Here is a 12981-nt window from a genome sequence, read left to right on the forward strand (position 1 = left end):
TGAACACAATATGATCAATATTGATCGATAACCATGATGTAATCAATAAATGGAAATAAGGCAACACAAATTATCAGCGAATCACACCAGAGTCCATCGGGCGTACCTGGAGTCCCTCTACATTACGGAGAGACGTAGTTCGAATAATACACATTTGCTCACACAGCTCACCTGTAGATCCACCATGGACATGCCATACGGTTCAATCTTTTGGACCCTCTCTTCCAGCACCCGGACCTTGTCATTCGCTCGTTCCTCGACTTGGGCGTCCAATGCTTCTTGTGCCTTGGCCAGCATCAAGCTCTGGACATCCATCGAGTGTATCATAGGTATGTATATGATCTGTTGTTTCATTCACTGCACTGCACGTAAATCATTCCTTCCCTTGTTCCCACATGAATTTGCACATTTGTAAGCCGGATGAAGAAGTAATTCATGAATTTCCACATTTGGAAGCTGGATAAAGATGTAATTCATGAATTTGCACATTTGTAAGCCACATTAAGATGTAATTCATGAATTTGCACATTTGTAAGCCGGATGAAGAAGTAATTCATGAATTTGCACATTTGTAAGCCACATTAAGATGTAATTCATGAATTTGCACATTTGTAAGCCACATTAAGATGTAATTCATTAATTTGCACATTTGTTAGCCACATTAAGATGTAATTCATGAATTTGCACATTTGTAAGCCACATTAAGATGTAATTCATGAATTTGCACATTTGTAAGCTCTAATATTCAGCACCCCCTGTTGGCAGCAGATGGCAGATCTATCCAAGACACGATCCCAACCGAGGCCTCCGAACACTTTCTGATCAAAGTCTCGCTCATCTCATCATTCTTCAGTCGGCATTCTAAATTAACACCTTCATAACATTCCCAAAAATCATACAATTCTTCAGTCCCAGGTTATAGTAAATATAATGATTGATAATTATCATTGACCATACCTTGAGCATCAACTTACGAGAGGCCGAAATCTTGGGATGAGTCTGCAAGGAAGGCAATTAGGCGAGATAGGGCATGATCGGCATTTAAAGGGTTAAAATGTAAAAAAGAGTTCAAATCCTCTTTCTCAATCCCTAAATCGTTGACTTAAAGAAATCTCATTCTGTACACACTGATTCATCATTACTAGTTTTATTCAAGTCTCATCATAAATTTATAAAGTCACATTCTTTGTCAAATAAATGACTTTAAAATAAATAAGTAAATCCATAATTTGGTCACAAACTTCAAAAATAGTTTCAAAAGCTGTAAATGTATCATTTCACGTTTGTAAAACTGCTAAACAGTACATGACTTTCAAAATGAGGAATGAATGCTAAATGAGGCGGTTCGCGCATGTGCAGCCATGCATGTGTTTACACTGACTTTGTTCTGCTCGCGCAGGGCACTTTAACCTGCCGTTGCTAGCATGAAATCTGTGATTCAAATCGCCCTTTTAACATTATTTTCAGGGTTTAGACGAAAAGTGGTTGAGACTAAGAGTGGGTGAGACTATCATTAGTACAGCTGTACAGGCATTGTGTGAATAACCTCTCACTAATTAGACGATTGTAATAGTTGCGGTAACTAACCGTGACGTCAAACAAATTTCAACAAAAGCTGTCTTACTTACATCATACCGAGGAAGGCGTCCTATACGAGTCTATGACATCAGACTCATATAGGACGACACATTAGACTCCTATAAAAAGTCTTCACATACGACATACACACACATGCACACAGAGGTGGATATTATTATTTTTTTTTTTTTTTTGTATACAAGATCGAGGCTCGTGAAAGAGCTAACATTAATCACACAAAAAGACAAACCGACACACAAAACACAAAAAACAAGGGGAGCGGCAGACAAGATGGGGAGAGAGGGGGAAGGACACAAAAGAGAGGGGGAATAGGGGCAAGGACACAAACACAACATTTGAGAGCAGGGACATCGGGAGGACTTGGGGGGAGGTGGGAGAGGAATAAAACATATGAACACTGCAAGGACTCTGGGGTGAATTACCGGGGGTAGAAAAGATCAAGGTTTTCGATGGGGGAAGATAAGAGATGGTGGTGAACAGCTGTTTTAAAGACCTGGAGGGAGGAGTGGGATTGAAGGGAGTGGGGGAGTTTATTCCAGAGGCGGGAGAAAAAGGGAATGAAAGAGTGAAGGTGAGCAGAGAGCCTAGACTTTGGCAGTTTAACCATAAGAGGGTTGCAGGCAGATCTTGTGCGACCTGAAGGAATATTGGGGGGACAGAGCACAGAGAGAGCTGGGGGAGCAAGGCCGGAGAGGAGTCGGTAGAAGACAGAAAGACCACCAACCTGCCTGCGGTGAGTGAGTGAAAGGCCCTCGGAGTTGACTACATCGCAGGAGATTCCAATGATTCTGAAAGCTTTGGCCTCAACAGCGTGAAGCCGAGCAAGGTGTGAGGCAGGAGCACCAGCCCAGAGGGGGGAACAGTATTCCATTGAGCTGCGGATGAAAGCCTTGTATGTGGTGAGGAGCTCAGGTGTGCCAAGGAAGGACTTCGCACGACGGAGGATGCCCAGTCGGCGACTGGCTTTGGAGGCAAGCTTGGAAATGTGGTTTTCCCAAGAAAGATCATGGCAGATAGTGAGACCCAAAAGCTTGAGCGACAGAACTTCTTGGAGAGGATTGTTGAGAAAGTAGATGGGAGGGTTGTCCAGTCGGTCCTTTCGGAGAGACATTGTAAGAGTGTGAGATTTGTCAGGATTGAAAGACATGTTCCACTTGTTTGACCAGTCTGTGATTTTGTCCAGGTCTGCAGAGAGTGAGGAGGCTGCAGACTGCCGATCTGAGGGATGAGGAATGGAGCGACAGAGAGTAGAGTCGTCAGCAAAGAGATAGAGAGGATTTTCAAGAGAGTCAGAGAGATCATTGATGAAGACCAGAAAAGCACAGGGCCCAGAACACTACCTTGGGGAACTCCAGCCTGAACAGGAAGAGGAGATGAGAGAAACCCATTCAGGGCCACACGTTGACTATGACCAGAGAGGAAGTCCGCCAGCCATGCGTGGAGATTTCCATGGATACCAAAGGAGGAGAGTTTGGTGAGCAGAGCAGGGTGCCAGACCGTATTGAAGGCACGTGAAATGTCAAGGGAGACAGCTCTAATTTCCTGTTTGGTGTTGAGGACCTCCATCCATTGTTGAGAAAGCAGAAGCAGCATGTCCAGAGTAGAGTGACCAGGTCTGAAACCAAATTGATGATCAGAGATCAAGCCATTGGAGAAGAGGAAAGATTTAATATCTGAAGCAATGATGGATTCCATGACTTTGCTGATAATTGGGAGAAGGCTGATTGGTCTGTAGTTGCTGTGATCTGTTTTTGCACCTTTTTTGTGCAAAGCGGTGATGTTGGCTGATTTCCAAGCAGATGGCAGATGACCTTGAGCAAAAGAGAGGGTGAAGAGAACAGAAAGAGGGAGTGAAAGAGCAGAAGAACATGATTTTAGGACCCGTGGGCTGATGCCGTCAGGACCAGTTGCAGAATCAGAGTCGAGGGTTGACAGAAACGTTTCCACCTTGTCAGGAGGAAAGGACACAGAGTCCAGGAGCAGCTGGGTACTACTGGGTACGGTGGGTACAGAGAGGGATGGGTTTGGGACACAAGATTTAGAGGCAAACACATAGTTGAGGCATTCAGCTTTTTCACGTGCGGAGTCAGCCGTTAAGCCGTTTGAGGTGAGGGTTCTTCGTTCTTCGGGTTCTTCGTTCGCGATCACGCGGTTAGAAATGTATAATTTCAGCAAATTTGAAAACATTCAGCTTTGAAACCTGGGAGGGCTCCGTTCAACTTTCTGAAACCCGCATGTGGAGATGACACACACACACATACACACACAAACACACACACTGACACACTTCAACTTTTAGCAATAGATGCAAAAACCCAGTATAATTTCTCATGTGGCCAAAAAACATTTCAAACTAATTTCTCATGGAACCAAAGCAATATATTTATAACAACCCTCACAGCTCCCATAGCTCCCACCTCCCAACATGATTAACATTAGTAAATGTCATCATTTAAAACTTACCCTTCACATTCAAAAGCCCCAGATATGCCCTTCCCATCGGTATTCAGGAACAACAAATCAAGATACACAGTCTATTCACTGGTAGAGATCTGTCTGAGGTTTGTGTAGCAAACACCGTCTACTCGGGCCTTGCACGGTCCACATGGTCGTGAGTTTGCAGTATAAGCAGCTGCCTGTTCAGTGAGCCAAGTAGGTCCTCCTACGTTATGCAGAGGCACAGCTCTTTCTCTCAGGTACTTTTCCAAGTATTTTTAGCTTATTTCAGAAGCTTCGTGAGAAATTTTAAGTTGCTATCCTTATCCCTGACACACCATATACTTTATGATGTCCTAAACACCGAAGTTTCCCGTGGTTTCTGCACATGCATTCTGGGCGGAATACATCATTTCGAAAGTCATGTAATCACGTGTAACGTCAAATTGTAACGTGTAACGTCACAAATTTCATGAATTGAATGAATCATAATTTACAAATATTCAGTATGCAGTAGTTCTTAATCATCTTTAGAAAAGGAAAATAAATTTGAGAGAGAAAGAGAGAAATGCTCAAAAGGCATCAATCGAGCAAATCACAGTCAATCAATGAAAAAAAACTTGTGAATGTGATGTCATCAGGATACTTACGTCACCGCTGTTTGGGAAATGAAAAAGAAATAAAAAATAGTTAATTGTAGCACTTTTGCAAGAAATTAAAATAGGCAAAATATATTTTATTATTGGGGAAGTCCATAGGGCTCAAAATGAGAGTTCATCAACAGTGAAGTGCTTCGCTCACACATTCTCGTGTGAAATCGAAAATTAAGGCACATTGTGACGTCATATGTTTGATCATGATGATTAAAAAAAGCAATTTTACTTTCACTTTTGCGAATACCAGAGTGTTTGATAAACTCAGATAAAAGCGAAGAAGCCACAGCACACACTTGCCTCATGTTTATGATGATTTAGATCTGTGAGAACACAAAGGGTCATAGTCAGGCTTCACTCCACTTACATAAAACTTCACAACAGAATGTTGATGATACCACACACGTGAAGAAGTTACATCAGACTCCATCGGGTTCCAACTTTACACCTTATATGTATGGAACGTTTTCTGCAAAACTAGAGTCAGAACAATGTTATAAAGTGACGAGGTTCTACAGCAGTATGGGGTTTCACCAGTAAGAGAGGAAGTGATCTCAAAGTGCAGTGCAAATATAACCAATGACCGTGAGGTGAGATAAGACCCAGAAGGTGAAACAGCAATTATTGGATGCTTTATACAGGGCACAGGAGCAATAGTCATGGGGGAAACACTCGCTCAGAAAGGTGTCATAACATTAGCTTTAAGGGAGATGTTATTTAAAGGTGATACTAATCGTATTTTCTTATTCTACATATTGTTACGTTTGTGGGGGTAGATGATGGAATCCCATAGTACAGAGAGAATTGCATAGTAATAGCATGGACCGTGGACGAGTAGGAGGCATCTCGATGTATTAAGTAGGGAAACCGGAGCTTAAGTTGGTTACGTCCCCCGTTCCTGACAGGGGCGGGGAAGGTTGAAGGGGGGGGGGGGGGGGGGGGGTGAAGCTGTGTTAAGTAGATAGGGGTTAAGATTAGTTCCCCCAGTATGTGATTGCCCCCCTGTGGCTTTTTTCCCTATGTTTTTGCAATTATAACAAGGCCATCCTTAAAAACTCATGTTGTTAAGCACAACAATAATAACAACCTAAATAACTGCTGACAGAACCCCGAACATTCTCGATCGGCAACTAAACCCGGCCTAGAGAGGATCGTAACTGGCAGGCCACGCCCCGAGCTTCGTCATTGGTCGTGGAGACACAGGGCGATTCGATGGGGCTCATGATTGGCCAGAATGACGTCATCGAGAGGGTCCGAGGGGAAGGAAGAAAAAGAATGTAACTATCTCTCTCTCTCTCTCTCTCTCTCTCTCTCTCTCTCTGGGCTGGTTCTTGCGTGAGCAGGACTGGCGCAATATTGCTCTTGTGTTGTGGACTTTTGGCGCTTTGGAGGAGAAGATTGTTGCGGCCGTCAAAGAGGAGCAATAAGGTGGGGTTTGCGGGGCTCTTGGCACATCAGACAGAGAGAGAGCAAAAAGAGGGCTGTCTAAGCAGCTTGCTCAACGGCTCTGTGCGCATCACCATCGTCGGCTCGGCGCCATATTTGGCGTTCAGGCACGGGAAGCGTTGGACTTGGCCACCACTGCCGACTGCACCAAACGATCTCGTTCGGACGCTAAAGTTGAGTGCCGGCCAGCTAAAGAGATTTGCTTTTATTTTATTTGTTCCCTTTGTGTATATTGTTACAGACACGACTTTGATGTTAAGGTGGGCCGAGCGGAATGGCCGTCGTGTCCGCACAAATTACCCGATTGTACTCGAACGTTGACGAAGCCGCGCCACGCTGGCTCAATAAGAAAAAGAAGACACCCGGCTGGGTTATAAAATGACGACACCAGGGATACGGTTCTCAAGACCTCCGGAGGAGATTATATTCGTTACGGAAGGTCAGATTACAGGGACGAGAGGTACAACATAGAAAGACAAGCACTTAGACACAATCTTATATTATTCCCCAACAGACGACAGGCAAACGGGACAAGGCTGACTCACACGGGGGTTGATGGCAGGAAAGCGGTTGTCGATGGCTCCAGGTCCTCCTGGGCTCAGGGCAGGATCGACCCGGTTCGGTCCAGAGATGCGGGGAGGTCTCGTCGCAGCGCTCAGAGGTGACGTTCTTTCTCAGGCGGGTCTTTCTCAGGCCTCTCCAAACTCAGGCGCATCTGTTTCAGCGCTCGCAGGTCCGTCTTTCTCCAGCTGGGGGCGCATCTCACGTCACATCCGGTGTGGGGCCGCGTATATCCGGCGGGGAGTGACACGCCCTCGGCTCGCTAGCGCCGCCCCAGATGGAATCGGTCCGCCCTTCTGATTGGGTGCGGGGGGTTACCAGGCTCCGCCCTTGAGGAGGAGCTGACAGCCAGCCCCTCCGTGGTAACCCCGTGGAGCGCGTGGTCAATGGCGCTAATCGAGCCGGTGTGAGGACGCATCCCCCCCCGCGCCGCCGCCATCTCCTCTGTTGTTGTTGTAATTGTTGGGGAAGAAGATGGAAGGAGGTATGGGAAAGGTCCTAAACTCACTACTGATGCCATATAATCACATTCTGGTGCAACGAAGAGTCATAATTAATGGAGACGAGGCCTTAACTGACATAGACTAAGAATAACTAGGAAGATGTCCGAAAGTTGTCTACGTGTGGTGCGGTGGACCTGGGCACGACATTTAATGGGGGAATAAGGGGAAGGTCGGCTCTACTGATTGTTATTTACATGCAATGGGACTAGGGAATGGGGGATTGGGGAAAGTTGGGGAGTATTGGAGAAAATAGGGGAATATTTACAAGCGGATATGGAGGCCAAATTCCATATTCGCAACATTGCACCCTTCTCTACCCTCGGGGCGTCCCGACCCGATAAATTTTTACCTACTTTAGTGTGGCACGCAATGTAGTTCCCTCTACTATTAACTCTACCCTGAGTGCGACAGTTTTACAGATATTCACAAATGAGTAAATATGTCCCCCTGCGACGTTGCACCCTTCTCCTCACAGAAACACACCCACAGGATAACCGAATCCGGAAAGAATTCGCAAACTAAACATACAGCCGGTAGGGAGCATTATTTACACGACTACGCTGCTATTTACACTACGATCCAGGACCTGTCTTTGGAGGAACACATGCAGATGTTATGCATAGAGAGAGCGCGCTTGCCAGCATCGATACACCAACCCACGAGTGCTCTGTGGCCGACGGCCTTTAATAACGTGCAGAGCACCCTTCCCGAGCATCAAAAGCACCACCCCTCCACCAATCGGTGCAGTCACCATTGTTCATTGGAATAAAAATAAATTCGACAACCCCTAACCCTGCAGGTGTCTCTTGCTCTTCTTGTGGTGCACTTGGTGTTAACTAAAAGTGGTTCACCTGTATGGCATAGGTGCCACGTTGACCCATAGGTCCATCCCCGGGTGGTGCTTGGCCGCAAACGAACTGCGGTCCATTGTGGGTGGCCACAAACATTGCGGTCCATATGGTGTATCGATCCCGGCAGCAAACAGCGAAAGTGCAGGCCCACAACTGCGCAGCCAGCACCTCTCTCTCCTCTCTCTCTACCCCAAAGCCAGATCCTCGGAGGTGGGAGACAAAAGAAGCAGACAAGTGAGTAAGGTGGTAAGGGCGCAAAAGTGCACGCAATGTAAGGTGATGCACACTGGGGGCACATGGGAACCAGGTGAGACAGGTACGTTCCTATCGTACGCCCCCCCCCCCACCAGGTAACCTACATGGCCCCTCCCTTACCCCTTACTGTATCCACAAAACACAACACTACCCATAAACATCTACTTTACAAATCAACAAACATCCCTACTGTCTTCCCCGTTCCTCCCATAAACCAAATTCGTCTTCTCTCCCTCCTAACCAATCAAATTTGCCATTTTCAACTCTCATCAAAATTTGCCATCTCCAACTGCACATCAAAATTTGCCATTACCAATTCATCATCAGTCCCTCCTAGGGAGGGAGAGATGGAATCACCCCAATGTCTCATCCACGTCGTGATGCGTCTCACAAATCCTCACAATCTCATTTCCTGCAACAAAACAAAGAAAACACAGGTGTGGAGTCATCATCACCACAGGTAAGTGGCTGCGTATGGTGCGACAGGTTCATCAATCCTAACTATTTCCTAAATGACTTTAACAACTTTACACTACCCGGGGTCTTTCTCCGGCCAAACCATTGGCCCTCTTACACTATGGGTTCTAAAAACCAATTCCCATTGGCCAAACTGTGGTGCGCTTCAATTTGGGGTCTCACTCCCCCGATTCATCTCCCGGTGCCCTCGTACAATTTCTGGGCTGCGGCGTGTACCTCTCCCAGTGGGTCTACCCACCTGCACACCTCCACCACTGCAGTTGCCTCCGAGCTTACCTGCTCCCTACCCTAACCTAACTACCTGGGGAAGGCCCTCTGGCACTCTCCCCACTCGGTGCCCTCTCTGGCACTGGGCTACCCGGGTCCATCCTCCGGATCCTCGGGCCCCATCCACAACTCTACCGGCTCCCAGAGCCCACCTGCGGCCTCACCTGGCCGACATCCTCACAGTGGTGGAGTGCCCAACCAACTACACACACTAACAGGCTACACGCCCAGCCATTTCCACAACACTAATGCACCCATTCACAACACCATTCTGCAACCGCACCACAAGTGCCAATATCCAACCACAATTTACCTGTACCCTCTACCTAACACTTACACTACCCGCCCCGGGTACTCGTGAAAGGGGGTCCACTCTTCCCCCATCCACACCTTCGCACCATGCACACCACTCCGTACCACTTACTCCAACTCTCTCCACACACCTGTACCTGCACACCTGTGCTCTCACACCTGGTGCCACCTGCACCCTTCTCTCCCCAAGCGCATTCGCGCTGATCCACAACACTCACTACTCACACACTGCTCCACACACCTGTCCAGTTGCACACCTGTGCAATCACACCTGTTCAATTCTCACACACACGGCATCATCTCAGCTAACTACTCCCTTCTGAAACCTGCGCTTCCCGGTCGTCCCTTTAAACTATTGCGCTCCCACGTCATTATCATCCACACTAATCTACCTGCGTCCCCACTACAGGTATCAGTCACTAACTAAACTTATCGTCACCTAATGTCATCTTCGCTAGATCCCTACAATATAACCTAACCCACCCGGGCTAGTTTTCACTGCCATCAACCCCATACTCTATTGCGCATTTGCCCCACGTCTGTGAGGGATGGTGGATTTGCCATCCCACCACATCGGGGGTCTCTCACTATCAATTTTGTACACCTAAATTCCAACCAATCAAAAATTTGCCAATCACTGCCCATCATCTGCCAATCACTACTGCCAATCCCTTGCCAATCATCAAATTTTGTTTTTCTCTAATTTTTGGGTCCAAAACACTAACCTCATCACCCAGTCGACTCACTAATACCTCTCGGTGCGCCAATTCCTGTCCAAAGCCCGGCTTCGTAAAGCCAAGCAATGGATGCTGGTTGTTTGGTACCAGCGGCTGGATACGTCCGGCACTCGGTGCAGGGAAGGAGGTTTACCCGGCCCGAGATCCCACGCACCTTCTCGGCACGGAGCCATCCAATGTCCCGATCTCGACCTGCCGGAATGCCTCAACAAAAAGTGGTCGCCATGACGACTCTTTCTATCGGGCTGCCTGCTCCGCTTATTGGAGCACGGACGCGGCCGTTCAAAGCGAGGCCCAGCGTGGGTCGCGCACGGCGGTCCTTTCGAACCCGCCGTGGCTCGGATCCCCGCTGGTTCTCGCGGCACGCGAAACCCGGCACGCACCGAGGGCCCGCTTCGGCTAAAAGTCGACCTAACCTTTAACCTGTTTAACGTCGATGCTTCACCTGCACGCTTACACCCCGCAGCCCGTTCCTTGCCCACACATCCAGCTGTGCCCATGCTCCTCGTACCTTTCCTTACACACCCAGGTACACCCATTCCACTCACAGCCTTGGTCACACACCTGACCACCGAACATTTTGGCACACATTCGTTCGTAGCACACCTCACCAAAACACCTCTTCGCGCCCCCTCCTCGGTCACCTCCTCTGTGACAATCACAGGTGTGCCCTCATTCACACACCCCACCACGTGCCTCACCACCAACTCCAGCGTGCATTCCCACTCACGCTCTACCATTCCAGGTGTGCATCCTTCCATCCCAGGTGTACATCCTCGCTCACCTGTCACAACTAACTCACGCTCCATGTCACTCTTACTACTCTCACCTCCATTCTTGACAGCGCACTCACCCTTACTCTTGACAGCGCACTCTTTCCTCGTGCACCTGTCCGTCACACACCTTTCTCGCGCACACTCTCCCGTTACACCCTCTGTAACACTCACCACAGGTGGACACTCTTCCTTACTTCTGACAGCGCACTCTTTCCTCATGCACCTGTCCGTCACACACCTTTCTCGCGCACACTCTCCCGTTACACCCTCTGTAACACTCACCACACCGCGCTTCCATGTGCTCCCTCGCACACACGCTACGACCGACTCATTCTCGCCAGCACCCTCACTCCTTGGCACGCACTTTTTCCTCACACACCCCAGAGTCGGACTTTCTTGCACACCTCCTTTTTCGCACACCAGACCTGTCGCACACTTCGCCCACGGCCTCTCACGAACACCCGGGTCTATCTCGACCCCCAAGCTTATTAAATCCCCTGGCGCATCATACGCACGACCATATTGGTCACCACTTACACCGGGTCCTCTTCCTCTTCGCTTCTCCTCCATCACCTGCGAATCCCTCATCCGGTTAATGAGCACATCATCACGATCCAAACACAGACTTTGGACCAATTCTTTTATCTCCTCTTTTATCTCTTTCTTATCCCCTCTCCGTCGCTTCTTAATTTCGCTCATCCCTTCTTCCACTTCTTCTAATTTGTGCTTCACCTCTTTTATTCCCCGGTACGTCTCCTCAAGCTCGTCCTCCAAGGCTACCTTGACCGTTTCCATGTGCGTCCTCACCTGCCGGTCCTTCGTCTCCATTACCTCTATCACCTCGTCCAACCTCGTTGTCAGTCCCTCACGTACCATCTGACATTCCCTCTTTGTCGCTATCAAGTCGTTTTTAATTTCTTTTTGTGTCGCTTTTAAACCTCCTAATACCGCAGTGTTCCTTTGAACCTGCTCCGTTAGTCCTTTTTGTCCCTCTGTCAGCTGTTCCACCTCCTGCGTCAGGTCCTCTATGCCCCCTTGTAACTTTACAGTCCCCTTTCTCACCTCCTTTTCCATGTGCTCCTCACAGTGCCTCACCTCCTCGCGCACTCCTCCGACCTCCTCACTCACTCCTCTTCTGATCTCCTCTCCCATCACTTGCATCTCCTGCCCAGATGCCACCCTCATCTGCTCCATTTCCTCCCTGTGAGCATCCAGTTTGGTTTCTACCCCCATTCTGACCCCCTCTATCTGCTGCTCCATTTGGTTAACTTCCCTTTCCGCTTGGTCCCTCATGTCCCTCAATTTGCCTTCCATACTGTTTTCTAACCCTATTAACCCATTTCTCACCTCTTTTATCCCGTTGTCTAACCCCTCAAAATTATTGTCTAACTTCCCAAATTTCTTGTCTAACTCCTCAAAATTATTGTCTAACTTCCCAAATTTCTTGTCTAATCCCTTAAAATTATTGTCTAACCCCTCACCGGTACCCCTCGCTTCGTCCCTCATTACCCCCATTTCGTTTCCCATTACCCCCATTTGGTTATTCATTACCCCCATTTTTGCTTCTAGCCTCTCCATAAGGGCCCCCATTTGCAACATAAAAAGGTTCGGATCCACCAGGGGCGCTGCCACGGTCGCGGGCGCGGTGACCAGCGAGGCGCCATTTTGCGCTCCCGCAATGTCGGGCACAACGACGCTATTTTGTGCGTCTGCTACCCTCGCTGCTTCGCTCTCCTCCTGTCCCTCATGTCCCTCAATTTGGTCCTGGACCGACCCTGCTTCACTCTCCCCTACCGGACCCCAGCCGTCTTGATCCGCCATAGCGCGACTTTCAAAATTCGAGTTTCGTAACACCAATCCAAATTTTGCTGTTATAATTTCGTCGAGCGCAGTAACCGCGGGACCGCGCTCCGGATCGATTTGGTCGAGCGCCGTACGCGCTCCGGCTCGATTTTCCCTCCCAAAATTTGGGCCTAACTAATTTAGTCCCGGGTCCGAATCTCACTCCTCGACACCAATTGTTACTCTAATAGTACAATTGGTGTTCCAAAATTTGGGCTAAATAAATTTAGTCCCAGGTTCGAATCCAACTCCTGACAACCATTTGT

General features: G+C 48.2%; 2 protein-coding genes across 3 annotated transcripts in view; both read right to left on the reverse strand.

Annotated features, from left to right (window-relative positions):
- LOC144893362 (uncharacterized) overlaps window positions 1-12821 on the reverse strand; it is a 77165-nt gene extending 64344 nt beyond the window's left edge. Inside the window, exon 1 of the mRNA XM_078783941.1 lies at window positions 11097-12821. Coding sequence (XP_078640067.1) covers window positions 11097-12694 — 1598 coding nt within the window. The 5' untranslated portion in view covers window positions 12695-12821. The remainder of the gene's footprint in view (window positions 1-11096) is intronic.
- LOC137432312 (troponin I, slow skeletal muscle) overlaps window positions 1-12981 on the reverse strand; it is a 124670-nt gene that overhangs the window by 19939 nt on the left and 91750 nt on the right. Inside the window, exons 1-3 of one of the 2 annotated variants that reach the window (XM_078783035.1) lie at window positions 4981-5011; window positions 958-999; window positions 172-303 (exon numbers count right to left, since the gene is read on the reverse strand). In XM_078783035.1, the coding sequence (XP_078639161.1) occupies window positions 172-303; window positions 958-966 (141 nt within the window). In that variant the 5' untranslated portion in view covers window positions 967-999; window positions 4981-5011. Of the gene's footprint in view, window positions 1-171; window positions 304-957; window positions 1000-4980; window positions 5012-12981 lie in introns of those variants that run through there. The other variant, XM_078783034.1, reaches the window with a different exon arrangement.

Source organism: Myxine glutinosa, chromosome 8 (genome assembly GCF_964187855.1).
Source record: "Myxine glutinosa chromosome 8, kmMyxGlut1.1, whole genome shotgun sequence".
NCBI classification, from domain to species: Eukaryota; Metazoa; Chordata; class Myxini; order Myxiniformes; family Myxinidae; genus Myxine; species Myxine glutinosa.